Source organism: Aotus nancymaae, unplaced genomic scaffold (assembly GCF_030222135.1).
Source record: "Aotus nancymaae isolate 86718 unplaced genomic scaffold, 86718_ANA_hifiasm-v0.15.2.pri h1tg000030l, whole genome shotgun sequence".
Classification (NCBI taxonomy): Eukaryota; Metazoa; Chordata; class Mammalia; order Primates; family Aotidae; genus Aotus; species Aotus nancymaae.
In genome coordinates this window covers 39,127,190-39,150,498 of record NW_026988443.1, presented here as the reverse complement: position 1 = coordinate 39,150,498, position 23,309 = coordinate 39,127,190, and the positions used below count along the sequence as shown (strand labels likewise).

At 51.5% G+C, this 23,309-nt stretch overlaps 1 protein-coding gene across 1 annotated transcript in view; it reads left to right on the top strand.

Moving 5' to 3' along the window:
- COTL1 (coactosin like F-actin binding protein 1) overlaps window positions 1–23,309 on the top strand; it is a 48,593-nt gene that overhangs the window by 5,546 nt on the left and 19,738 nt on the right. Inside the window, exon 3 of the mRNA XM_012466125.3 lies at window positions 19,740–19,897. Within this exon, the coding sequence (XP_012321548.1) occupies window positions 19,740–19,897 (158 nt within the window). The remainder of the gene's footprint in view (window positions 1–19,739; window positions 19,898–23,309) is intronic.

Genomic DNA, 23,309 nt, shown 5'->3' with positions numbered 1-23,309 from the left:
CAAGTCCTTATGCTGCTTGGGACATAGTGGGCGCTCCATAAATGTCAATTACTGTGATTGCCATTTTTGTTTGTGGAATTTAAGTGATGTGGAAGTAGAGTTCAGGAGCACCAAGAAGATGGAAGCGGGGGAGATGATGGGAAGGAAGTGGGTGCTGAGTTGGGCTGGAGGGTCACAGGTTCATGTGACAGAGCCCCTGGGAGCTGGAAGCAGTCAGGGCTCAGCTGGCCGATGTGGATGGAAAGGGGCCATTTACCAGACTGACTGGTCATGTGGTCTACTGGACCACAGCAGAAAGGGTTTACAGATCACGTATGTGTGACCAGGCAGTGGCTGGGGCTATGTATGAGATCACACTTTGTTTCTGTACCGTTCGAGTAATATGTACGTATTCTTCGTAGCATATTCATAAAGCAAGACTAGACCAACGGAGGAGAATGCCGAGTAGATAGAATTCAATACAGTTCACCGCTCAGAAGCCTGTTTCCTCATTCATTCGTTTATTCCTTCATTCTCCTGTTCATTTACTCATTCAATGCTTTCAGCGCATGGGAGTGTTACTCTGTGGGGCATGGTTCCAGGCACTGAGGGTAAGTATAGAAGCAGAGAAGGCCCCTGTCCTCATGGAACTGACATTTTATTGTCATCTTCCAGGACAGACCACTGGTCTCATTTTTATGTATATTGTTGAAACAATGTTCTATATGTAATTATATTACACATGGGGATCATGGTATAGATATTTTAGAGCCACTTCTCCTCACAACTGTAATTCCAAAGCTTCCTCCCTATCTTCCCCTCTTCTTCTGCAGGAGAGTTTAAAATGGCTACATAGTTTCCTTCATACAAATGTAACATTGTTAACCCAGTCCTCTATCCATGGACTCCAAATTCTCTGTTGCAAGCAGTTTTATTTTAGAAGGAATCCAGGCGTCTGGGAATGAGTCCAGTTGTCTGTTGGTGCAGATTTTAGAGCGGATTGGTTAAAACCATCAGTGGTAGAGCTGGGGTGTCTTGTTTTGAATGATAGCCTTGCTGTGCTGTGTGACCTTGGGCAGATCTCCCAGACCCTCTGTTTTCTCGTCTGTAAAGATGGGATAATGACTGCACGTAAGTTGTTTAAGGATAAACTGGCATGTTCCATATAAAGCTTCTAGAGTACTGCCTGATACAGGGTAAATGTAAATGCTCAATAAATGTGGTTATTGTTAAAATAGCACTGTCTACAAGGCGTTACGTATTAATGAGTAGGTTGAAATAAATTTGAGATATGGGGTGGTTACCAGAAAAGGCATCTTCAAGAAGGGCAGCATCAACTTGGTTGGAGGTAGGTGCCCTGTGACATTTGTTGGCTGATGTTCGGGATGGAGATGATATTCCCATGAGGCTCTGGTCAGTCCTAAACGTCACACAGAGATGTAGGAATTGATTTTTTTTTTTTCTTTCTTTTTTTTTTTTGAGACGGAGTCTTGCTCTTGTCACCCATGCTGGAGTATAATGGCACAATCTCGGCTCACTGTAACCTCTGCCTTCTGGGTTCAAGCAATTCTCCTGCCTCAGCCTCCTAAGTAGCTGGGATTATAGGTGCCCGCCCCCCCCAACACATCTGGCTAATTTTTATACTTTTAGTAGAGATGGGATTTCGCCATGTTGGCCAGGCTGGTCTTGAACTCCTGACCTTGTGATCCGCCCGCCGTGGCCTCCCAAAGTGAGGAATTGATGTTTTTTTTACTGTCCAGCATTCCCTCCTTTGGGGGAACCTCTCCCTTCCATTTCATAATAATCCTGGTCAGCCAGTGTGGGTGCTGTGAGAGGGCACACGACCCAGACCTGGACCATCAGAGTAAGCCACCCCTCTGCTAACTGATTAGTTCAAGGGCCCATGTGACTCAAATCTAGGCAATCAGATTCATCCCTGAGACTTTGGACAGAGTTGTTAGCAAAGAGTCTTTTTATCTTTCTCTGGGATTAAAACGAGTAAGAATGATGAGGTTGGAGGTCATGGGGCCTTACTACCATTTATAGAGACAGCCTGTCTGAGAACGCAGGAACAGAGCCTGGTGGGGAGGTGGATAAAACGCTGGGATTCAGCCATGCCTGCAGCTTTGTCCTTAGACTGTCCACTTTCATATTTTTTCTTAGGCCACTGTGAGTGGGTTCTGGATTTTGTTTCCATCTAAAAGAGTCCTGGCCAGAGCCTCCAGGTTAGGCAGCTGGAAAGAGTCTCCGAGGAGAGGAGAATCCAGACTGGACAAGGAATTTAAAGTCTTTCATGTGAGAATTGACTGAGGAAATTGACCATATTTAACCTTGTGAGGTTAAGAGGAGAGATCCTCGGGGGGACACGAGTGTTGTCTTCAGATGTTTGAGGGGCTGTCATGTGGCAAGTGTGGACTTCTTGTGTTCTACCCCCACACTAACGCTGTGTGGTAAATGGGACCACACAGTAGGAATTCAGGGATAGTGTGTTAGTCTGTTCTCACACTGCTGTGAAGAAATACCCAAGACAGGGTCATTTATAAAGAGAGGTTTAATTGACTCACAGTTTTGCATGGCTGGGGAGGCCTCAGGAAACTTACAATCATGGCAAAAGGGGAATTAAACACACCCTTCTTTACGTGGTGTGAGGAGCCAAGCCAAGGGGGAAGCCTGTTATAAAACCATCAGCTGTTGTGAGAGCTCACTGTCACCAGAACAGTGTGGGAGAAGCTGCCCCTGTGATTCAGTTACCTCCACCTGGTCCTGCCCTTGACACGTGGGGATTGTTAGAATCCAAGGGGAGATTCAGGTAGGGACACAGAGCCACACCGTATTGGATAGATTTCGGGTTGATCTGTATGATTGTAGTTTTTAGTAGAGACAGGGGTTTCACCCTATTGGCCGGGCTGGTCTCGAACTCCTGACCTCGGCATCCGTCCACCTCGGCCTCCCAAAGTGAGCCACCATGCCCGGCCTTTTATTTTATTTTTGAGACAAGATCTTGCCCTATCACCCAGGCTGAAGTGCAGTGACGTGGTCTTGGCTCACCACAACCTCTGCCTCCCAGGCTCAAGCAATTCCCCTGCCTCAGCCTCTACAGTAGCTGGGACTACAAGTGCCTACTACTAGGCCCGGCTCATTTTTGTATCCTTTGTAGAGATGTGGTTTTGCTGCGTTGTCCAGGCTGGTCTTGAACTCCTGGGCTCAAGCGATCCACTTACCTTGGTCTCCCAAAGTGTCGCAATTACAGGCGTGAGCTACCCTGCCCGGCCAGGGTTTTATTTTTGAGTGATACCCTGGAGGGCTGCTGAGACAGCTGTAATTTTCTGCACCGCAGCCTCCCGCTGCCTTCTCTGCCCACGTATCTGTTGCTGGGAGGCCCTGAGCCACACTGTGTAGCTTTATTCTGTGTCCAAAGGGGCATGGGCTTTGTGACGGCTCCTTCAGTCTGCTGCATGGTGATATTTGTGGCTTCTTCTGTGTTTGTGGCTGTGTTACCCATGATGAAGGATGGTAGATGTGTGTCTTCCTGCTGAGTACAGTGTCTCATGTTCAAAAAAGGCGTTCCCTAGATATTAGTTGAATTGGATTTCTGCTGCTTGAAAATCTTCAGAAAGTAATGTAAACTTTGTGAAAGCATTGCTTATAGCTTTTATAGGTGCGATAAATACCTCCTGGTCTCCCTTCCTTTCTTTGCCCCATTTCATTCGGGTGCGCATCCACACCCAGTGCAGGGAGCTCTATGCCTAGGTCTTTGAAAATGTTCCAGTTGCCAAGTGTAGTGGTCATTTCTTTGTCTCGCATCCACTTTACCTCCCTCCAGCATTTGCCAGTGGCCATCACCTCCTGAAAAAATACCCCCCGTCGCTTCTGCTTCTGCACAGCTAGATTTGCCTAGTTCTTCTTTTATGTCTCTCTCCTCTCATTCTCACTTCCTTCTGCTGCTTCTCCTTCCCCCTCCTGCCCGATAAGTCTAGGCGTTTCTTAGGGCTCCACCCTTGATCATGACCTTGTTGTCTACAGGACATTTCTTGAGGATCTACTATGTGCCAAGCCCTTTGCCAAGTACTGAACCGAGTCCTTTCCCAAGTACTAAACCGAGTCCTTTCCCTGACCCCAGTCAGCTTGCAGTCCAGGCTAGGGGTGGTTTCCTAGATGGCAGGTTGGTTTGCTCCCCAGCCCCCCACTCCCAACACCTTTCCCCGTAAGGTCCAAACACTCAGACGTGACATGGGTGCCCTTTATGACAGGTACTGGCCAGCCAGTGCCTCTAGTGCATGTCCCAAACACACACGACAGTGATCTCAGGGGTGCCCAGACCCAGGCACTACGTAGGGGCTCTGCGTGTATTGGCTCATCTAATTTATCTTATCTCTGAGGGAGTTATGAGCACAGTGACACCCAGAAGTAGGAATTATCCCCATTTCACTAAGAAGGAACCTGACGTTTTCCTTGGAGAGCCAGAGTCGCTTGCTGGAGATGCTGCAGTCAGAGAAAGAACTGCCCTTTGACTCCAGGTCTGTGTCCGAGGCGCCCAGCTCTTCCCCAAGCTGCGCTGCCCTGCCTTCCCGCTTCCCTAGGCATGGTGGACACTCTTCCCTCTGCCTGCACTGTCTTCGTCTGTTTTGCTTTCCTGGAGGACGTCTACACACCCATCAAGGCCCAGCGTAAATGTTCCCTCTGCTCGGACGCCCTCCTTGTCTTCATGGTGCTGATGTCCCGTGTGGTGGTTGTGTGCATGTCTGTTTCTTCAGCTCCTTGGTGGAGAATCCCCTCCCTTCACGGTTAGCTGGCTCCCAATCTCTTTTTCCCCCTGGGTATGTCGCTTACTTGAGTGGACCCAAGTCATGGGCTGTTTCCTGGGGTGTAGGTTTTCCCAGCAAGTGCTGGCTCTCCACCCCTGTGTCTCTTGCTTAGAGAAGAGAACCCATGCCTGGGTTCACATTCCAGCCCTATTATGAGCTGTAGGCACCTGGGACACAATCCCACGGTTAACTACTGTGGGTGCTGGGACAGAATCCCCAGTTAAGTGCTGTGGATGCTGGGACAGAATCCTGCAGGGACCCTTAGAGGAACGTGGAGGGCGCAGCCCTGGGAGGCAGGGGCACATAGCCGCTGACTCTTGTCCCTCATTGGTTGAGGGGTCCTTTAGGGGCTTTAGGGTTTCTGCACTCCAGGCTGTGCCTCTGTGGGGTTGAGCGGCTGGCACATGGCAGGATGTCGTGGTGTACCCAAGTGGCTACTCCCATGGCCACTGAAACCAGAGTTGGCCGTTGAGAAGGTGACAAGGAGTCCAAAAGCATCTCCTTGCAGCGTTTAGCAGTGCCTGAGATCCCAGCCGCATGTGCAGTCATGCATCTGTTGATCGTGTGACTTTCCTGGGGGCATCCAGGCCCTGTGGGGCAGAAACTGGTCAGCTTTGTTCTCTGCAGTATTGGCAGCGCCGGGAACGGTACCTGGCATCCTGCACAGATGTTGTGGAGTAGGCAAATGAATGACAGTCTGTGCAGATGTCCAAGAACTAAACTGACACAGGAGGGGCTGCTGTCCCCTCCTCCAAAATAACAGCCCGGCAGTCCACAAGGCTCCCCGGTCACTACCACTGGCCACGTGACTGCTCTGGCCCCAGGCCCAGGCCTCTTTCCCCAGAGCCCAGACATCACCACCTTCCTCTCCCTCTTAGACATGTGCCTGTGACTTTTCTCATTCAGCTCGGTGGCCTCAACAGTGGCAGGTCCCCACGGGCCAGTCTCTGAAGGTAGGCATGGCACCTCAGCATTTAATATTTTATTTCATTAGTGCATGTTGAAATAAACCTGCCATAGATCTCGTTTTTGGTTTATGGTCATCACATTTTTCTTCATGCATTTATTCTTATTTTGTCTTCTATGCGCTTAGGTAAGCTTTGTTGCCAGTAATAAATAAACAAGTTGATAACCGTAATGGTTAACAGTGGACCTTTATTAGGCCAGGCATTAGCCAAGGTCGTTGTGTTAATTTCCTATGGCCACTGTAATGAATGACCACAAACTTAGTGAACTAAAACAACATAAATGTATCATCTCATAGTTCTGGAGGTCAGAAGTCTGACATGAGCCTCGTAGGGCTAAAATCCAGGTGTGGACAGGGCTGGTTCCTCCTGGAGGCTCCAAGGGAGAATCCATTTCCTTGCCTCCTCCTGTTTCCAGAGGCTGCCTACATTCTTTGGCTTGTGGCCTCTTCCTCTGTTTTCAAAGCCAGTAGTGGCAGGTCGAGACCTCAATGACGCCATCTCTGGTTCTGGCCCTTCTCCCCACCGTTCCCCATTTAAGGACTGCAGTGATCACATTGGTCTCATCCAGATAACCCCGGAGAATCTTCCCACCTCAGGACCTTACCTTAATCACATCTGCAAGGTCCCTTTTGCCATGTGAGGTACATATTCACAGCTTCGGGGTTTAGGACGTAGATGTCTTGGGGGTCACTGTTTTGCCTGCCACAGTCAGTTACTTGCGATTTCACTTAATCTGTGCCGTGACCCAGTGTTGTGGGCCCTGTTATCCTGTTTCATAGCCGAGGCAGCACCGAGGCTGGGCTGCAATTCTCACCTGGTGTGTGTGCTTCTCGCCCCAGTCCTGACACCCCCTGCACCCCAGCTTGCAGTGGAAAATCTTTGTGAAACAAGGAGGGAAGACCACAGGAGGCTCTTTTGTGGAACACCGAGGGGGAGATCTAAGGCCCAGGCCCAGGCCATGGGGGAGCCCTGGCACTGTTGAGAGGCCACTGTTGTTTAGAGGCCATTTCTGCCATTGTTGTTGACACACAAAACCTGTGAGTGTCCCTGGGAAGCAACGTGCCTTAAGTCCTGAACCCAAATGCCCCCTCCTGTGCTGAGAGACTTTCCCAGGAAATCCTGACTTCCCTACTTTTGCCTGAAGGGCTGGCCTTTGGAGGTCATCTGATGTGACCCGGAAGCACTTTTCTCCCCTTTCTGGCTAGAATTCTACCCTGCTTATAGAATGGAGTGTATTGTTCATGGTTTGCAAGTAAAAGCTGCTGCCGCCTCAGGCAGGGCAGGGGTCAGCTGGAGCTGGGGGAGGGTTGAAAAGAACCTGGCTTGAGATGCAAAGAGCCAGGCTCCTGACCCTGCAGCCGCAGTCCGCTCTGGGCCAGTGCCTGACACCGCAGCTCCTGTAGCCTGCCCTGCGACACCATTTGCTCTGTTCTGGATTTGGCCAAACCTGGCTGCTGTGTGGCTGGTTCTTGGAAACACCACCCTCTCTTCCTCATCCCCCCAGCAAATATAAACTGAGGATGCATGGCGTGCCGGGCACTCGCACTGGAAGAGCTCAGTGGGGTACATCGCAGTGCCCAACCTTGGCTGTGTACTGAAAACCAAGGGCACATTTTATGCTGTGTAAATGTATCTCAGGTTTAAAAAGCATAAAAGAAAAAAGGAGCATGAAGCTCCTGGGTGGGCAGGAGAGCAGGAACCTATCGGGGCCATGGGGTGGGGGCTGTGGGAGGGGAGCATGGGTGGGGAGTGGGGAAGTGGGGAGCAGGGGGTGAGGGCTGTGGGGGGTGAGTGTGGGGTGGGGAGCGTGGGGTGGGGAGCTAGGGGTGGGGGCTGTGGGATGAGGGCTGTGGGGGGACTGAGTGTGGATGGGGAGCGCAGGGGTTGGGGAGGGGGTGTAGTGTGGTTGTGGGCCATGGGGTAAGGGCCATGGGGTGAGGGCTGTGGGGGTGCAGCGTGGTGGGGAGTGAGAGGGGAGCATGGGTGGGAAGGGATTTGGGGAGCGTGGGGTGGGGGCCATGGGGCTGCAGTGGGAGGGAGTAGGGAGGGGGTAGTGAGGGTGGAGATCATGGGGTGGGGGTCATGGGGGGAAGTGTGGGTAGGGAGTCGGGGGTGGAAAGCATGAGAGTGGGGAGCGGGCAGGGCCCAGGGCGCAGTGACCCCGGGAGCCATGTGAGGCCTCCGGGTGTTTCTGGAGCAGCACGCATTTTATTCCCGCTACGTTGTTCCACATCCTCCTACGACTGTGCCTTGGCCCTTTTTGTGGCTCATTCCCGGCTGGACAGTCTTGTTCTGCCACTGCTTCCTCGGGGTCCCCGGGGATGATGTGCCAACCCCACAGGCCCTGAGTGGCTCCTTGCCCTGAGCGCAGCCCTGCCTCTCCCCACTGAGCTCCCGGCTCCCCTCCTGCCTCCATTCGCTTCCCAGTCATTGCCATTGTCACCCTTGGTCCCAAGGCTGCCTGGTCCTTATCATTCTCACCTAATGCTTCTCAAAACTTTCTGTGTGCCAGGCCTGATTCCCAGGGTGCTACCCCCTCAGCTGGCTCTGATGAAGATCACCGTGCTGTGTCACCAATGAGGAGACCTCCAGGGGGTGGCTTGCTGGTCCCCTCGGCTCTCAGTGGGTCCCCCCGTGTTTAGGGCAGAGCTGCAACGCCGTGTTGTACCCGTGGCCGGGTTTCCAGTGTGCTCACTCAGGGCCTGGCGCAGAGCCCTGGCTGAGTCACGCTTTGTTGTCTCGGTCCTTTGGGAAGAGGGGAGGTTCTGCCTCGGATATGGCATGGGGTAATGAATAAGTGAATCCTTAGAAAAGTAAAGTGAGTCAGCCGTCCCCGTGGGGGCTGGTGGTGCGCAGGCTCGGGGCTGGAGTGCCGTTAAAGTCCACGGGGAAGGAGAACTGGCTGTGAGTTCTGCCCTGGCCGACCAGGGGCTCCCAGGCGGAGGTGGAGAGACCTTGGGGAACTGGGGGGCAGACAGGGGAAGTCGCTGGGCCGTTGTCGCATGAGAGGAAAGGGGCAGAGCCAGGACCCAAACCCTGGTCTCAGGGCTCTCCTGTGGCTGAGGTTTCGAGTCGGCTGCACCCCTCTGGGCTGTCCCTGGTGCACATGAAAGGTGGAGAAGCAGCTTCCCTGTTCCGTAGGCACTGCGGGTTCTGGCACCGCGACTCCAGCAACACTGCCTTGTTGGCCTGCACTTTCCATGCACCTTATTTTTTGCGATGGAGTCTCATTCTGTCACCCAGGCTGGAGTGTAGTGGCGTGATTTCAGCTTCCTGAAACCTCTGCCTCCCGGACTCAAGTGATTATCCTACCTCAGCCTCCTGAGTAGCTGGGATTACAGGTGTGCGCCACCATGCTTGGCTAATTTTTGTATTTTTAGTAGAGACAAGGTTTCACCAGGTTGGCCAGGCTGGTCTTGAACTCCTGAGCTCAAGTGATCTGCTTGCCTCGGCCTCCCAAAGTGCTGGCATTACAGGTGTCTGGCTTCATGCACTTTTATTAAATTACAAAGTTGTTGAAACGAATCACTTGTTATGTCTGTCTATGTTCATTCCTGCCTGTCTATTCATTCCTGTTTTCTGGGGGCAGAAGTCATACTTTAAAAATCCTGAGAAGGAATTGGTTTTCTTCTTCTTCTTCTTCTTTTAATTAAAGGGAAATAAGTTTTTTGAGACAGAGTCTCAGTGTGGCCCAGGCTGGAGTGCAGTGGTGCGATCATAGCTTACTGCAGCCTCAATCTCCTGGAGTCAAGCTGTCCTCCTGCCTCGGCCTCCCAAAGTGTTGGGATTACAGGTGTGAGCCACTATGCCCATCTTCTTGGTTTTGTTCTTATAAAATGGCACCCTCCATTGAACTGAAACGCAGCTGCAAATTGGGAACTGCAAAGTCTCTGAGAAGTCAAAGGTGATGTGCAGATGTGGTCATTTATTCAGTGAGCACATGTGGGCATCGTCTGGGTGCTTTGGGTGTGCTAGGGAACAAGATTCGTCCCTCCTGGAGTAGGGCTGAGCAAGCCGTAGGGGCCCGGCAGCTCATTCTGAGCCTTTAAACTCTTGTTTTGCACACAGTTATAATCGGCCACATCATATGGCCTTCTGCTTATGGTAAGTAAATTGGAAACAGAAGAGCCGGTGGAGGAAGGCATTGTGGACTTGCCAGCGGAGGCTGTTGTTTTGTCTGGACTTCTGTCACAGTCTTTCTCTGAAATTGTTAACATGAACCCTCTTTGTCTTTACCCTGTTCTCTGGAGAAACTCTAAGTCATCCTCCAAGACCCTGATTAGGATGGCGTGGTGGCTCATGCCTGTAATCCTAGCACATTTGGAGGCCAGGGTGGGCGGATCACGAGGTCAGGAGTTGGAGACCAGGGCCGTTCAGTGATTGGGAGTCAGACACCAAATCCCTGAGTGGCCAAGTGTCTCATTGTAGACGCTGTAGATGCTGTAATAAGGTCCTCAGAGCCTCCAGGGACTGGTTACAGCCACTGTTCCCTAAGTCAGAAGGTGGAGTCAGGTCTAACACCCTAACTTCCATTTAAGGAAGTAGAAAGTTATCATTTAAAGAAAGTGCTAGGGCTTGGTCATAGGGGGAAAACCTTTAGCTCTCGGTTTAATTTGGGTATTCAGATCAGCTTATATCCTGGAGGTTCTGCGGAAGTAATCATCTTTCTTTTCCTCTGGCCATCCTGCACTCCGGGTCAAGCTGGGAAAGCTGGATCATTCACACCTAATGAAGATGTAGAGTCCAAGGCAGAAAGGAGGTGCCTACGGGCAGGTACCCACACAATGTAAATCACACGGACAGAGCCTTGGCCCAGCGTGGGTGGCTCACACCTGTAATCCCAGCTTTTTGGGAGGCCAGCTGGGCGGATCCCCTGAGGTCAGGGTTCAAGATCAGCCTGGCCAACATGGTGAAACCCCATCTCTACTAAAACTACAAAAATTAGCCAGGCGTGGTGGCAGGTGCCTGTAATCCCTGCTACTCAGGAGGCTGAGGCAGGAGAATCACTGGAACCCGGGAGGTGGAGGTTGCAGTGAGCTGAGACCGTCCCACTGCTCTGCAGCCTGGGCAACAGAGCGTAACTCCTCAAAAGGGAAAAGAAATAGAGCCTTCATTCATTCCCTATAAGGAATAAACCAAAAGGGGTTTATTTCTAGAGTAATGGATTTTAGTTTTTATGCTTTTTAATATTTTTGAAATTTTCTGAGCAAGACAGAAGGATGTTTGTTGGTTTTGTTTTGTTTTTATCAATCAGAGGGAGTTACGAAAGTCACTCTGAAAAAAGGCAGCAAGTGGTACGGGCCCTTTTAGTAATGAGCACTCTCCCTTCACCCTCAGCAACCAACCTGGCTCCTTCCACCCCGGCCTCAGGCCCCTCCCTCTTACAGATGTGGGCACCCACTGAGCCCTCCTTCCTCCTTGGTGGAGAGGCTGTTTCTCCTTCCCCAGCCTTGCCCCCTTTCCCCTTAGCAGCCTGCTAGAAGCCAGCCGCTGCCATGGCGACTGCCCAGCTGTCCCCTTGCTCTGGGCAGCAGGATGTGAGAGTTTCTTTCCCATTTCCTTTCATCCTCGCTCCAGGGGCTCCCTGGGTGGAAGCTGACAGCTCAGCTTTTTGGTGTGTGGGTTGTTTTTTTTTCCTTCCTGAGCCCTGTTTGCATAACCTCTCAGGAGTCTCTGTAAAGTTAGGGCAGCTTTAGAGTGAGCTGCAATCTTGCTGCTCTCTGGGGCAACTTCCTGCTGTCCTCTTCCCCCTTTCTTTTTTTTTTTTTTTGAGATGGGAGTCTTGAGTCTTGCACTGTTGCCCAGGCTGGAGTGCAGTGGCACGATCTTAGCTCACTGCAACCTCTGCCTCCCCAGTTCAAGCGATTCTCCTGCCTCAGCCTCCTAAGTAGCTGGGATTACAGGTGACTGCCACCATGCCTGGCTAATATTTTGTATTTTTAGTAAAGATGGGGTTTTGCTATGTTGGCCAGGCTGGTCTCGAACTCCTGAACTCGTGATCTTCCTGCCTTGGATTCCCAAAGTACTGGGATTTCAGGCGTGAGCTACCGCACCCGGCCACCTTCCCCCTTTCTTTTGCCTTTCTCTGCAGTTCAGTGTTTGGTGGGAATTTTGAAATGATTCTTTTTTTCTTTCCGTTGGCCCACAGGTAGTGTATAGGGTGCCTTTGACGTGCCTGGCGTGGTGATCAGTGCTGGGGCAATAACAAGATTCAGAGGGATATGAAAATAGCTGAAAAGATCAAAAGGACTTACGCTAAAAAGTTTCCAGGGTGGTGGGGGAGCCTTGATTTCTTAGCTTCCAGGCCTTGGCGCCCTAGGGCTGCTTTGGCGCCTGGGGGCTGGCAAGGTGAGCCTTGATTTCTTAATTTTGCTTTTTTGTGTTTCTCATTATTCTACACGTAGTATGTGTTTTTGTAATGAACAGAGTTGTTGAAAGGGTTTGCAGAAGTCTTAAGAAAGTCACACAGCACTCGGCCCATAGCAGATCCTGCTTCCTCGGGGGTTTGGCCCTCCAGCCAGGACTGGCTCTGGGGATATGCAGAGGAGACTAGAATGTCTTTGGAGAGAAGGCAGCCCGACACAGTGTGGATCCTGTGTCGGGCCGCCTTGGTGAGAACCCTGGGTGGGCCTGGTCAGAGTCTCTTTCTCAGTGCTGACCTGAGCTTGAGATTTCATGTTTGGGTGGGAGGGGGAAGGAGGGGCAGCACTTGAGAGCTTATTGGGGACCATATGCCATTTGTAACTTTTGGGGAAGGATTAGAGCGGTTTATCCTGGTGGCTTTGGTGACTGCAGAGAATTCTGATTCCCTCTTGCCCCTTCATGGTCATGGTCATCCTCCGTTTCTCTTGTCACTGGGTTTGTTCCCACATTTCCATCACTTTGACTGCTCAGCAGCCCTGGCTTGATCCCCCGCCAACCTTGGACCCCCGCTGCTTGGCTCCCTCACTTGGTCCCCCGTCTTGGTCCCCCCCACACCCAGCTTGTTCCCCCCGACTTGGTCTCCCTACGTGGTCCCCTCTACCCACACTGTCTCTCCTTTGCTCCCTCTGGCCTTACCCTGCCCCATCCCTCTCTCTTCCAGAGAGGTCGGGAGGAGAGAAGACGGGGAGGAGGGCACATGGATGGGGAGGAGGCAGGAGAGGCATAAAGGCACCTCCAGGACCCAGGGAAAGGTCAAAGGCGAGCCAGGAGAAGGGAAGGCCACAGAGAAGAGCGGGTAATAGCCACCAGGGCCGGCTTCTGAGCTCGGCTCTGCACCAGCTGGTGTCCTGAGAATGTTCGAATGCTGATTCGTTCACATAGATAAACTTCCTTAGTACATGAAGGCAGAGGACCTTGAAGAGATGACCTGGGCATTGGACGAAGCCTCCCTTTACCTGCCTGCCGGGTCCTGCCTGGGCCTTCTAGGTCTCCAGGGGTCCTTTCCCCGAGCCAGAGCTCTATCATTGGCCCCTGATGAGGCTTCGTAGACCAGTGGAAGGAAGGGTCAGGCTCTTTTGAGAGTAGAGTTTTATTAACTTTGAGCATGAGAGCTGTCTTTTCATGAACAACACTCTCCCTTGGTGGGAAGGGGAGAGCGTCCATAGTCTCCGAATCAGGAACATCCAGAGTGCAATTGGCCTGGGCTCTGAGTGCATGGCATCAACCAGAAGGAAACCACAGCCCTCAGGATGGGGCCCTGACCTTGCTGTATCCTCCGTGGCGGAGGCCCTGAGGTCTGATCTAAATCCGCGTGGCTTATGGGGAAGCAGAGGCGCTAGAGGCAGCACAGACAGAAAGGCCTCCTGGTACCCAGGGCCAAGGCTCAGTAGCTCTCTTGCTAATGAGGGCTGTTCCCTCTCTTGGGCGTGGGATTTTGGGGAGGGAGAGTCCTGGTGGTCTTTGATGATCATGCTCAGGAGCCATGAACCCTGCAGGAAGCTGCTTATGCAGTCACTTCCTCAAAATAAAAGGCAGACGGGTGGCGAGGAGGGCGTGGGGGCTGAACTCTGAGCACTTCAGCTTTTCTGTCCTTGAGAGCTTTGTCTCCCCGTCTCCCAACTGTGAGTTCTCGCATTTCCTCTTCCCCACCTCTTCCTCTAAGTCAGTGGGTCTCAAGGTTTGGCAGCCTCAGAATCACCCCGGGGGTTCGTTCAAGCAGTTTCTGGGCCTCGCTCCCAGTGTCTGGTTCAGTAGGGCCGAGTGGACCCTCAGTACCCACATTTCTAGTAAGTTCCTGGGTGCTGTGGTGCTGCTGGTGTGAGGACCGTGCTTTGAGAACTGCTGCTCTAGACTTCAGGAGTTCTGCAGCGGGCAGGGAGGAGTTGTGTGGCTCATTGTCGCTTCACCTCTCCAAGCTGCAGTCTCTTCATCTGTGAAATGGAACGGTGGTCTGTGCTGCCCTCACAGAGAAGTTGGAATGGTGCAGTGCGCAAAGCCTTAGAGTGGTGCCTGGCACCTTATAAGTGCTAAGTAGACTTGGGGCTCAGTTACCTCCTGGACCTTAACTGTCTTCCATCGGCCCTCAAGGAAGACTCACAGAAGGAGTGACTTCGTGACTCTGTGTGCCTCGGAGTGCCCCATTCTGAAACCCAAAGCTGGATACAGAAGGTTGTCCCCATTCTACAGCGGGAACAGAGCATGAAGCATCCTCATGTGATGTTCCGTAGCTAAAGGAAGCAGCCGGCATTCGGCCCCGGCTGGCCGATCTCTGGAGCTGGTGCTCTTCTCAGTGCACCAGGTTGCCTTAGTAAACAATTGTGTGTAAGGGGTGCAAGGTGCCAGGAGATGGCGAGAAACGGGGGGCGGACTCTGCCCGCCTTGTTAAGGACAGAGCAGTGGACAGTTGTGAGGGCAGAGGCTGGTGCCCCCGTACTCCATGGTGGTAGCTGAGATCTCCCAGAGAGAGCGTGTCGGGGAAAGGAGAGGATGAGGTGGAAAACCTTGGGGAGTGCCTGTGTGGAGACAGAGAGGGTAGAAGAGCCAGGAAGAAAGTAGAAGGTGGGATCAGCGCTCTGAGAACCAAGATGGCGCCATGCCCTGGGTGCCATGGGAAGGGAGAAGTTCATGGAGGGCAGAATTGACAATGGTGTGAAATGCCACGAGTGGGCGTGGAGAAGATGGTGTTGCATTTGGCAATGAGGAGATCCCTGTGGACCTGAGGGCAGTTTCATTGGAGAGATGTTGGGGGTCAAAAAACAGCAAGGAGTCCTATCAGCCAAGCTCTTCAGATCTCATTTCTTTTTCATGTAGTCCTCCCCACCACTTCATGAGGTAGTATTTGACCCATTTTGTGGATGAGGAAACTGAGGCTTAGAGACATTCAGGACTGTGGTCCAGGTCACGAGACTAGTATATGTGGGGGTCAGTTTCTAAAGGATTCTGGAATTTGAACTTGCACCCTGGACGTTGCAGACAAGGTTGAGGGTGTCGACTGCTCCACTGTGCTGAGGCCACCAGCAGAAGGAGCTCATGGCTTCTGTCTCCTGGTGCCTGTGATGGGGTGAAGTCCTGGGTCCCCTGTCCCCCACTGGGGCTGCGCAGTCTCCCTCTCTTCTCTGCCTAGAACTGGACTCTCAACCTCAGTCTGAAGAGACGGACCATTGGCCCCGTTGCAGACCGAGTGGTACAATGGGGGTGATGGGAAGCCCAGGTACCAACCTTCTTCTAAGCAGTTTTGCCAACTTAATGCACACACACACACACACACACCCCACATACACAACACACATGCACACACACACAAATGCATGAATATGTACACACATATATATCTGTTCACACAAATATATGTATATACACACATATACAGACACACCTGTACACACACATATATACACACATACACAAATACACACACACACACATCACAGTAATATATACACGATGGCATTTCTCCATGCCCTTCAGTAGATATGCCATTTTCCTGTGAACAAGAGTGACACTAGCCCGAGGTAGACGAGGCAGCCTGGGGCTTCCCACTGCTGATGTGGGGCTGTGAGTGCCCCTCGGGTTTGTGGACACGGTTTGTTCAGAAGAGGGAAAGTAGCTGAACCAGGGATGACGAACCAGCGCTTTCCCCTGCACTGCCCCCTGTGAGGTCAAAGGGGCTGAGAACCTCCTTCAGGGTGAGCGGGGTCGGGGAGAGGCCTCCAGTCTGCCGGGCAGCTGCAGAAACGGTGCATAGACCAACAGGTTTTCCGTCTCAGACTCAGCTGACCTGTCACTTTCGTGCCAGATCTCCAGCAGCAAACATTTGTAACCACAACGTGACTCTCAGATTTTCAAAACAGGCCTGTCAGCAATCTTACTGACCAGCCATTGTCAGATAAGCACCCAGCAGTAACCTAGCAAACCATGTCCCTTGTCACCCTGCTCCCCCACGATCATTCAAATGACATCAGGCTGTGGTTCTGGAAGGTTCCCAGTGGCCTTGGGATTGGGGGGTGTGACTTAGTTATTGTACATCTATCTTGTGCCAGGCCCTGGGCTGGTACTTGGGACACAGGGACAGTGCTCGTAGTTTTTTTTTGTTTTTTTTTTTGAGATGGAGTTTCCCCCTTGTTGCCCAGGTTGGAGTGCAGTGACGCAATCTCAGCTCGCTGCAACCTCTGCACCTCCCAGGTTCAAACGATTCCCCTGCCTCAGCCTCCTGAGTAGCTCAAATTACAGGCATGCGCCACCATGCCCAGCTAATTTTTGTATTTTTAGTAGAGACAGGGTTTCTCCATGTTGGTCAGGCTGTTCTCTAACTGCCGCCCGCAGGTGATGAGCCCGCCTCGGCCTCCCAAAGTGCTGGGATTACAGGCGTGAGCCACCGCACCTGGCTGCTTGTGGTTCTTTAACAGAAACATGTGAGCCTAAAGGGGGAAAGGATGTTGCCCAAATAGACCTGGGAGGTCTGAAAGGGGGAGGGGTGGACTCGGAGGGCGGTGTGGAGGTACTTGGCAGCCAGCAGGGAGGGAAGACGTTGGCAAAGCCGTGGTGCTGCACAGAGGAGCTGGCCAGAGCCATGGGAGTGGGAGGGGGTGACCTGGAGAAGAGAGAGAGCCTGGGAGAGCTGGCTCAGCAAGAAGGCCTGGCACTGCACTGAACAGATGGTCGGGGTCCCCGAAAACTACGTCGGCCCAAAGCAGGGCTGGTAACTTTCCCCCGTGGAGGCTTGGGCCAGGGGTGGGCAGTTTGGATACAAGTCCCGGCTGATCAGTGTAGAAATGGGAACCCAAGAGTGGTTACCATGGAAACAGACTCGCAGTGTTCTTTTGCTTGTGAAAGGCATTTGGAGGCGGGTGTGCAGCCCCTCCTCCCCCTCGGGTCAAGGCTGCCATTTCATTAAGCACTTTGGTGTTGATGTTCTGGCGACACTACTCAGAACAGAGCCCTGGCTTCCCAAACACCACGGGGACTGCTGAGAAACGCTCTTGAGCTAAAGGGCTGCTCCCCACACTCCAGTCTGCATCAGCCGGCCGTGGCCTCGCCCTTTGCACCTCAGATGTGAGGAACCGCCCTCACTTGCACCAGCCTCGTTTCCTGTGGGCAGTGGCCACCTGGCAGCCCCACCCTGTGTCAGGAGCTTTAGCGTGAAGGTTCTACCCTGAGGGGCCAGGTGGGTTTTGTAGCTCTCACATTTAGTCTTCAGGGTCAACTGATAAGGGAGGCGTGAAATCACCCCATTTTGGAAGGAACCCACTTGTCTATCACCTGATGGACCGATAAGCAAAATGTGGTCTCTCCACAGAGTGAAATGCCGTTCAGCCATGAAAGGGAATGAAATGCTGACCCCCACGGCCGCAGGGAGGGACCTGGAGATGTGACTCTGAGTGAAAGAAGCCAGACACCAAAGGCCTCATAGCATATGAGTCCATTGCCATGTCCAGCACGGGCCAGTCCATAGAGACAGAAAGTAGAGGAGTGGGTGCCAGGGCCTGGGGGAGTGCCAGGGCCTTGGGGAGTGCCACGGCCTGGGGGAGTGGGGTGGAGAGTGGGGAGTTCTCGCTGGGGTGATGACATTAGATAGTCGTGATGTTTGCACAGCATTGAAAGTGTCCTCAAAGCCACTGAAATGTGTACTTCAAAGTGTTAACATGGTGAATTTTATGTTATGTACTTTTATCTCAATAAAGAAAAGAAAGTGTTTTACAGGTGAGGCAGCCCAGGCTGATGTTCGGGAGTTCAGGCACAGTCCCCGGGTGTTGGGAGGTGGAGCTCACCCCTCGTGGTCTCCCGTGCTCTGGACTCTTCTGTCCTCACTTCTCACGTCCAGCCAGGCTCTGTTGATTCACCTACGCGGTGTCCCTGAGACCATCCTTCCTTCTGTCCCTGCTGCCTGGTCACCTACTGACCTCCAGATGGCCATGGCCTGGTGGGGCACTTCCCTGGAGAAAGGGGGCTGAGCACATGCACCCAAGGTGTCAGGCCCTTGGCTCTGGCCTCGCCTGGCCTCGCCCTGTCGTGACTCTGGCCACATCATGTGGCCCCTGAGCCTCCAGCCCTTATCTATGAAGGTGATTTGGATGTTGTTGATGAAAGATCAAAGTCCGTACCTCATCTACCTCCCAGCATTGTTATAAAGACCAAATGAGATAAAATAGAAGCATGTTTTGTAAACTGAAAAGTGCTGTGCCAATGTGAGTGGTGATGATGACTGGTCTCCTTTAAGAAGTAAGTGTTGTGGAGTCCCTGACCCTGGACGGGAGTTAGGATCACAACTTCACGGTCTGCTGAGAGCTGTGTGTTCCTTAGCTCCTGGGGACAGATGGATGAGCCATTAGACCGCATGGCTTCCTGTTGAAGGCGTACAGCTGGTAACCCCTCAGGCTTTGAGATAATCACCAGGAAGTGAACTTCTCAGCTCCCTGCCAGCGCTTGTCTCCTTTAGACAGGTGGTTTGTGACCTTGAGTCTTGGTGCTAACTTAAATGCTTTGTGTGGGACCCTGCAGGGAGGTACTTAGATTCTAGGAAGAAACGCAGATTTATTTATTTATTTATTTTTAACTCAAAGCGTAGTCCTTTGACCATCAGCATCAGCATCCCTGGGGAGCTTCTTAGAAGCATAGACCCAAAACCTGTTGAATCAGAATCTGCATTTTAGGAAGATTTCCCCAGTGATTTAAATCCACGCAAGGTTTGAGAAGCAAACATATACTGCTCTATGATATCACCGGGTGCCTGAGAAATCCTCACGCCAGCAACGAAGAGCCCTGAGAGAGTATCAGCGTTGATGCAGGTGGTTAATACAAGGTGAATGGTTCCAAACCATCAGTGTCCCTGTGTGCCAGCAACCACCAGTTAGGAATTGGAATGAGATCTTGGTGATAATGGCAATTAAAATATAAACTATTTGTGAAGTAAGCGGAATAAGGATATGTGATCCCCTCGAGAGGCGCAGAACTCTGGTGGAAAAACAAAAGACAGCCTGATTCAATGGGACACCAACTGTTGAGAGCAGTCGTTCTCACCTGGGGTGCTCGGCCCCCCTTAGGGGGCATCTGCAATGCAGGGAGGCATTTTTGTTTGTCATAACTGGTGGGTCCAGGTGAGGGGTGCCACTCAACACCCTGCAACCTACAGAAAGTTCCCTACCAGAGAGAATGATCTGGCCCCACATGCTAGTTGAGCTGATGTTGAGTAATTTTGTTTTATCCTAGTGGGGTACACGTGCACCCGCATGCCACACACACACATGCAATGCACACACACAACTTTATTTTATTTTATATGAGACAGGGTGTCACCTGGCCACCCAGGCTGGAGTACAGTGGCGTGCTCTCTGCTCACTGCAGCCTCAATCTCGTGGGCTCAAGTGATCCTCCCCGCTCAGCCTCCCTGGTAGCTGGGACTACAGGTGCACGCCACCTTGCCCAGATAATTTTTTGGTATTTTTTTAGAAAGGCAGTTTTGCCATGTTGCCCAGGCTGGTCTCAAACTCTTGGGCTAAAGCAATCCTTTAAACACGCTAGGGTGTTTTAACAGAGCACCGTGTTCTCTCTTTGCTGTTGGCCACAGATGACGTCCGGTTGTTTGCCTTCGTGCGCTTCACCACCGGGGATGCCATGAGCAAGAGGTCCAAGTTCGCCCTCATCACGTGGATCGGTGAGGACGTCAGCGGGCTGCAGCGCGCCAAAACTGGGACGGACAAGACCCTGGTCAAGGAGGTCGTACAGGTAATTCTCGGAGTTCCTCCAGGGTCTGGAGATCATAGCTCACCCGGGGTCTCCATCCTGCAAGGATGGAGAGGGCTGGGTTGGACTCCTGGGTCTGTAGCTTAGCTGTGACTTGGGATAAGCCATGCCGAGTCTCTGCACCAGTAGAGCCATCAGTGAAATGTCAGCAAAATTGTTTCAGGATGCGGGCTAGGAGGAAGTAACTGTGTTTGCGATCCCACCTATCCCGTAATAGAAGCATGGCAGCTGGGCACCTACCTCCATGGGTGGGGCAGTGGCTTACTTCTAGAGAAGGGGACTGGTGGGGGCACCAGAATAGCGGCCACTACCTTGTGGCGTCCTGGCTGACTCTCAGTGGTGGTCTCGAGGATCCCGTGGGAGAATTCATGTGTGCCCTCTCTGAACAGGGCTCACTTTAGGTCTTTGCCATTCTGGCCATGAAAGAAAATGGACATTTTCCGTTCCAGAAACTTCCAAGGTTGTTCTCCTGGGGTACAGGTAATGGGATTGTGTTGAGAAAATAAAATCTGAACTTCAGAAAGGGAGACCTGGGGAAGGGTAGGTGAGGGAGGGACCTTTCTCTTATCCTGTCTCTAAATAAAGAAATAAAAATAAAAACAACAGTCTAATGAGAGAAGGTGGTGACAGCTAAGAGGCCCAGGGTTCCTTTTCGGCTTTGCCGTGGTCCTAGCCTACAGGTCACACTCTCATCTCCAGCTACTTTTTTTAAGGTTAACGTGATTTCGTAAATGGTAAGCTGCACCGCCTTTGTAATTCATGTTTTCTGGTAGCAGAGTGTCCTGGTTCACAAATGTGCTGTAACGTACTAAGTGTTCCCCTGTTCCTGGCCTCTTAAGTTGCTTCCAATTTTTATTTTTATAAATAATGTTCCAACCAACATTTTAATACATGCAGCTCCCTTCTCTCTTCTGTTGAATTATTCCTTTAGAATGCAGTCTCAGGAGGCGGGTTCCGGAGTTAAGAGGCAAGATAATCATTTTTCAAAGGTATGGGCGTCAGGTTGGCTTTGAGCAGTGCTAGCACTGTGCCTGGACCGAGGAAATGCTGACAAAGGCCATTTGTTTCACACGCCAGTCAGCGTTCCTGGTTGACACTGCTGTCTGCACCCCGTCTGGCCGTGGAGCCCTTGTTTTGCAAAAGCACTTATTCAACACCGCAGGCTGTTTTTCTCCAGGCCAGTTGGGTTTTAATGGTTAATCAGCTTTCAGGGGTCTTCCGAGTGGCAGCAGGATGGAAAATGAAAAAGAAGTCCTGTTCGTGACCAAAGATCTCCTGCTGAATTCCGGCTGCCATGCTCGGCCCGCTCTTGGACGTGGCCTGGAGGAAGGAGAGCAGAGGGAGGGGGCGCTCGCCAGGATGTGGGCACGGGGCACCACATTGCAGATTTTGTGATTCCTTTTTTCTTCCCATATAAAAAATTGTGGTAAAATACTGGCTAGGTGTGGTGGCTCACACCTGTAATCCCAGCACTTGGGGAGACCAAGGCGGGCACATCAGCTGAGGTCAGGAGTTTGAGACCAGCCTGGCCAACCAACACGATGAAACCCTGTCTGTACTAAAAATACCAAAAAATTAGCCAGGCATGATGGCGTACGCCTGTAGTACCGTCTACTTGGGAGGCTGAGACAGGAGAATCGCTTGAACCTGGGAGGTGGAGGTTGCGGTAGTGAGCTGAGATCGTGCCACTCCTTCCTGGGCAACAGAACAAGATTCTCTCAAATAAATAAATAAATAAATAAATAAATGTAAAATACAATAACATAAATTTTAGCCATTTTAAAGTACAATTCAGCATCATTAAACAGAGTCACAATGGTGTATACCCATCACTGCTATATAGTTCCAGAACTTTCTCATCAACCCCAAAGGAAACCTTATACCCATTAAGGCAGTCTGCAGGTTCCTGTCTATCTAGAACTCTTTTCAGTTTGGTTGGTTGGGAGGGTTGGAGGAAATTGATTCCCTGGTGGGAACCTTTAGGTAGGAGGAGTGGTGATAGTTCATATTTGCAAGCTCCAGTAAATTAAGCACAAGGAAGAATTGCTTGGCTCTTGGAGGCGGGAAGTGCAGGGGTTTTTGGCTTTAGGTGTGGCTGGATTGAGGGCTCATGCAGTGTTTTCATCTCATCTCTCAGTTCTGTTTTTCTCTGGGTTTAGAGTCAGGCAGCCTTGGCACAGCCGAAGAAATGGTCCACGCTATGGTGGTCCTTCTGGGTCAGGATCCCAGAAGAGAGGTCTCTTTCCTCCGTGTCAGTCAATCTCTTAAGAAGACCCTGATTGGCCCAGCCTGGGTCACATGCACAACCCGGGCGGGGAAGCGGGGTTTCACGATGGGAAGCTCCACTGTGATCGCAGTTGTTAAAGAAAGGGATCTCATGGTGAATGAAGCACAGATGTGCAGGGGGGAGGGTGGCGGCTGGAATGCTGTCCGGAATGACAGGTGCAGGGTCATATTTTGACCATTACCATTTGCATTTTCCACCGCTCCATTTAAAAATGGTAATTATCTGAAACTACTACAAGACTTTACATTCATGCTGCAGTTGCAAATACAGCCATCTAGGTTACAAAGGGTCCATTCTGCTGGCATGATGCTATCTTTCCACAGCCACTAAAAACCCCGCTGAGACTGGCCTGCCTATCAGCTGGCTTCCCCTCTGCCTCGTGGAGACTCAGAGCAGATGTTCTCTGAGGACCTTCCAGATGGGCCCGTTCTGGGTGCCATGTCTTGGGGACAGGTCACTTACCCGATTGCTTTTTTGCCATCATTTCCATGTGAAGAAGAAGTGGATTGGCCTTTAGTTTAAGATTATTGTATTCATAAACCCTTGACTTTGGTTGTAATAAAAGTCATGCACGTGCGTTCTCGTGCTTTGTGTGAAACATGGAGGGTGTAAATTCATTGCGTGGTCATTGATGTGGAGGAACTGGAATCCAGTGGGGCATTTTTTTTTTCTTTTTGAGACAGAATCTCACTGTGTCGCCCAGTCTGGAGTGCAGTGGCGCAGTCTCAGCTCACTGCAGCCTCTGTCTCCCAGGCTTAAGCAATTCTCATGCCTCAGCCTCTTGAGTAGCTGGAGATTAAAGGTGTACCCCACCACGCCCAGCAAATTTAGAGGAGGGATCTTTATGCTACTAACCACCCGCCTGACCGTGGACACATCTCTCCCTCCCTGGGCCTCAGTGTCCTCATTTGTAAAATGAAGACTCGGATAAATTGACTTGCTGTGTCATATTCTAGTTTGGCGTATTCTGAAAATTCTTCTTTTATTTTAATGGAGTAATTTGTTTATGAACGCATTTTGCCTTTAAATGCACCTTATGTTACTTTGTCAAGGAGGAAAGTGCAGTACAGTGGACTTTGGAGCCAGATGGCCTGGGTTCACATTTCA